The sequence below is a fragment of the Fundulus heteroclitus genome, chromosome 3 (assembly GCF_011125445.2).
Source record: "Fundulus heteroclitus isolate FHET01 chromosome 3, MU-UCD_Fhet_4.1, whole genome shotgun sequence".
In the NCBI taxonomy this organism is placed as follows: domain Eukaryota; kingdom Metazoa; phylum Chordata; class Actinopteri; order Cyprinodontiformes; family Fundulidae; genus Fundulus; species Fundulus heteroclitus.
This window is the reverse complement of record NC_046363.1, coordinates 2352540-2357332: the sequence shown is the minus strand read 5'-3', so window position 1 is coordinate 2357332 and position 4793 is coordinate 2352540. Positions and strand designations below refer to the sequence as shown.

Genomic DNA, 4793 nt, shown 5'->3' with positions numbered 1-4793 from the left:
ATAGAGAACAGAGAAAGACTGAAAGGCTTGAAAAATTTGTCCCAACCACAATATAAAGATATCCACGCAGCACCAGGACAGACTACATTCAGATTTTCTGCACTCCTAGAGACTCCAAGTACACAACAAAATGGATTCAAGGACTACAAAATGGATTGTGCATGATATGTCTTTAAAGAACAATCAAACCTACTGAAAGTATCTGTAGCTGGACACCTGCAGTGAATCCACTGAGGCTTGTCCTAATTTAAATTACACTTTGCCACAGCCTATATACAACCACAAAGGTATTTTTTACATCACAAAGAGGAAGTTAAAAAGCTCCTTCCTCTTCTCAAAACAGCTGTTTCACGGCACTTGATGCACAGTTACAGAGAGAAGTAAAAGGAAGAACAAGGACGCTCCTCTACTACAGAGAGCACAACTGGCACATTTCTCTCCGTTTTTGGTCTTCAAACAGAGGTGAGTGGTTACAGAACATGTGGTGGGCAAATGTAGCTTGAATAGCAGGATTTGGATCAAAATTTTATTTGTGGTTCTTTTTGCAGATGGCACAAGGCAAAGAGGGGTACTTCTTGTTTCAGTTCACCCTTGCATTGTCGCTGGTCCTTGCATCGGCTCTGGTAACTCTTGACTCAGAACAAGAGCTGCAAGACAGTGGCTTTGGGCAACCCCCGCCCCGTCACGGCCTCAAGCTTCTGGTGTGGTATGTCCAGAACTGCTTGGACAACAACATGCGGGCTTTGTGTGATCCTCAGAAAGGAGAATATGGATTTCACGAGTTTAAGAATTATGGTAGACCCCCTCTGCTTCCAAAGATTCGTGACAGAAGGCAGTACGGATATTTTACCATTGGGAACCTCCACTCCCCTCATGCTCAGGACCTGCCTTACGATGTCAGAAAGGACTACAACCCCAGGAATCCGGAAAGTAACAAGGACAGAGTTCTGGTGAAATACAACAAGAACAATAGACGCATTGAGGAGATATATGCATCTGCACATTATGATGCAAAAGAGACATACAAAATTGGACCAAACCTTCTTGCTACTCTTCGACAGAAAGAAAAAAGTTTTTTTCTTTCTGTCGAAAAGTCCGATATGATGGGATATGAGACGTTCTACTGATGTGGAATCCATCCTGTTGCAGCCATAATGCCTTTGACACCAAAAGAATCCCATTACAAATATAAGCTTCTTTGAAACTATCTAGAGTAAAATGTTTCCAGAAAATGTGTTTCTCTCAATTTAGGAAATGTTTGTAACCTTTGAATGCTACCTGCTTGTAGAACATATAGAATGATGTGTGAAAAATCAATAAAATATCTGAAACATTAAATAAGGTGGATTTACTTTGTGTTGAATTACTTGTGTGTGTGTGTTATTGTCACAAAAGCTGTAACAGAAATTAGTCTGTAACTGATGTTTTTGTCACACACGTCTATTACACTGACACTCTCCCCAGTCTTACATCACAAAACAGACTTCAGGGTGAGGTAATTATAAAATGTAACTCAAAAAAGTGAGTACAACCCTCACTTTTGTTTCCAGCCATTTAGATATTAATTATGGTGTAATGAGTAATGATGAGGGAAAAGCAAATTTACACTTTAATACAAGCCGTACACTGACCACATTATGCCATATCAAAGTGTTGTCCCATGAGCAGATTTAATAAATATTTACAAAATTGTGAGGGGTGTACTTACTTTTTGCTAAACACTATACCTTTGAATATATTTTTCAATTATTGCTGAAAACCATGAAGTTCTGGTTAACTATTGTACCATTCATGACATAACAGAGCTGTCAATTATTGGTTGGAAAGAGTTTAAGATTGTTTCAATATTAAGATTTAGACGACAGTGGCGTAAGAGTTGTCCTGTAATCGTTGGGTTGCCACTGTGATCCCTCCCTTTGACCGTCATTGCGTCCTTGGGCAAGAAACCTTACCTGCATTGTATGCTGGCAGCAATGCAGGTAAGACTGACGCTTCTGTCAGTCTGCCCCAGGGAAGCTGTGGCTACTAACATAGCTCACCACCATCAGGGTGTGAATGGGTGCATGAATGGGTGGATGACTAACTATAGTGTAAAGCGCTTTGGGGTTGTCTGACTTGATAAAGTTCTATACAAGTACAAACCATTTATACTGATCTTAAATATTTTTGTTGATTGCTGTGAAATATATGGGCAATATGAGCCTTGACATTTAGGCATGATATTAGAACCAGTTGGATTAGGTTAAAAAAAAGGGTTAGGGTTCAAATGCTTTCACCTTCTGCATCACTGAGATGTTAATCCACAGCTATTCCAGAAAACTTCCCAAAAAATAAATGCAAAATGGAACATTATCATATTTCAATTTGAGTGCAAAACCCAAGCAGTGAAAGCGCTGCAAAGGCCTATTGTAATTCTATTCTTTATTATTGTTGTTCTTTTTCTCCTTGGAAAAAGGAGTGCCTGTTTGGAGGCATAAACCTATTTAAAAACTCAACAAACTTTGCCCAAAATTGTCCCCCGTGAAATGTTAGTATTTTAATGGGATTCAAAATGAACATGGCCGAACGCCTCCACAGCGCCCGCTAACGTGAGATAGAGAAACCGGTAAGTCCAAGAGGCACCTGGCTGCAGACCTCCACTGTCAGGCCCCGGGTCCTCTTAGTAAGTCCTACAGATTTGAAATTCGATATGAAGGTAGATCTCCCCGATTCAAGAAAAAAAGTCTCTTGGAGGTATGGCCTAAAGCTAACAGGATGTCAGCCATTTTGGGTCAATGTGTCATGTTCAGCTATTTTTAATTTTCATCCATGTCGAACTTTAACAAACTCCTCCTAGGGATTTTGAGCTATCGGCTTCAAATTTAGTCAGTATGTAGTCCAGGAATGGGAGATTAAAAATGATCAAAATCATGAGTTTTTGTGCATGATGAATGGGCGAGGTCAGGCCTCAAAGTTGACCTTCTCGCCAGAAAATTCCAAATGCTGTAACTCTTTTATGGAAGGACCAAATTGAACAAAATTTGGGATTATTGATCGCCTCAGATATCCCTCTAGGACACTTAAAAGGCTGTATCTCCCTGATACATGAATGGATGACTAGGAGATTGATTTGGTCAGCTGATTACATTACTTTAGCTATGCCCACTGAGGACTAAGTTAATGACTTCTTTGCTTATTTTTCCTCATTGACGGTGTTTATGTGTTTCAAACATTAACTAACATCAGATAATTATTTATATTGGGTTATACATTTCCCATTTATTTCCATCTGGATATGTAGTTTTAGTTATAATTTGTAAAGTGCTTGCAACATTCTTTTAGGTCAAAGCTAATTTTTAAACTCTATATTACCACCTTGGCCCTTAATGTGCAGCTGTTTCAGAACCATTAAAGGTCAGTTTATGTTAAAATGGTATGTTGTAAAATCTGTAGTTTTCTGCATTTGTTTGCAATAAATTAAGAAAACAGAATGTAACTTCATTAAAATGAAACAAAAATTATTAGGGTCGTTTGAAAATGGATTTTGGTTGATACTTACTTTACTGCTGAGGTAAAAATGCACCATCAGAAGGGAAACTTTAAATCTTGCGGTGGAACGCAAAAAAAAAACTCATTCTCAGTACAAAAGTTTTGCAGCACATTCATAAATATGTGTGAACTCCAATATTAGCTTGAATAGTAGGTAGTCAATCAAAATGTTGACTCTAATGAGTTGTGAAACAAGGCGGCACATACCTTCATGGCCAAAAGGCACAAACTCTTGGAAAACTCACTTTCAATATTATGATGACAAAGCACCCTCTCGCATACAGTCCTCAAAACCTACTGAAAGGTCTCATTCATCTTCGGCTCTCCTCTCTTGCCAAAGGGAGGACATCATTTGGACCTCTGTATGATCACTGGCTGAATTCAGATTTGGTTTGATGCACCCACTGGAAATGTTACTGGCTATTTTCAGCAGAAAATAAAGATTTATTGAGTGCTTGTACCAGACCAAATCTGTGGAACACTAAAGATACAGAACAAAACTTGTTGTCAAAGGGCCCAAGGGCATGTCATAAATTCCCATATATTCCAGATTAGGGAAATTAAAACTCAACACTGAAGCAATCAGTTTACTTACATCCCACATCATGCATCCGCATCATGGACATAGACATGTTGAGCACTTACATAAAATGATTACGCTTTATCAAAAAGATATCTTGATTAGCATATTGTTATTGTAAGAATAAAGGAATTCCACACTATACTCCTTGAAATTTTCTGGTACCACAATATTTGTGTAGAGGGTTCAGAGGAACTAAATGTTATGATGTGGTGAAGCGGAAGGTCCCAATTGCAAGCTGTAACGAAGCAGCAAGCAGGACCAACAGCAGAACGTGATATACTCCCTCATCCCTGCATTAGTTACCCTCATTCCTTGTTCACACAAATAGCAAACTGTCCAACCACATGGCAGAAAGTCAATGCTTTTAGTCATCTAGAAGAGCAGAAGATGTTTTGCCGATGTTCAAACTGAGCATCTGAATAGGGAAGAAAGGAGATTTATGTGACTAAACATGGTTCGGTTGCTGGTGACAGAGAATCAACTGTAAGCATTTCCCAAAGTGCTGATCTGCTGGGATTCTCACATATACTGTAAGCAAGCGTACAGGAAAGATTTGGAAAAAAATAAAATATGAAGCGAGCAGCACAGTTGTGCCGGCGAAAAAATCTTGTTTTTGTCAGGGGTCAGGCAGAGAATGGTAGGCTGGTTTGAGATGGTAGAAAGGCCAGTGTAGATCAAAACA

At 39.0% G+C, this 4793-nt stretch overlaps 1 protein-coding gene across 1 annotated transcript; it reads left to right on the top strand.

Moving 5' to 3' along the window:
- Positions 1–361: 361 nt before the first annotated feature.
- Positions 362–1338, top strand: si:ch211-198c19.1 (uncharacterized protein LOC100151013 homolog). The gene is made up of 2 exons (XM_036127953.1): positions 362–462; positions 549–1338. Exon 2 carries the CDS (start codon positions 549–551, stop codon positions 1125–1127), a length of 579 nt encoding a protein of 192 aa, XP_035983846.1. The 5' UTR covers positions 362–462; the 3' UTR covers positions 1128–1338.
- Positions 1339–4793: the final 3455 nt, after the last annotated feature.

Excerpts from the sequence above, each read along its gene's own strand:
- si:ch211-198c19.1 (XM_036127953.1), top strand. The coding sequence starts at position 549 with ATGGCACAAGGCAAAGAGGGGTACTTCTTGTTTCAGTTCACCCTTGCA.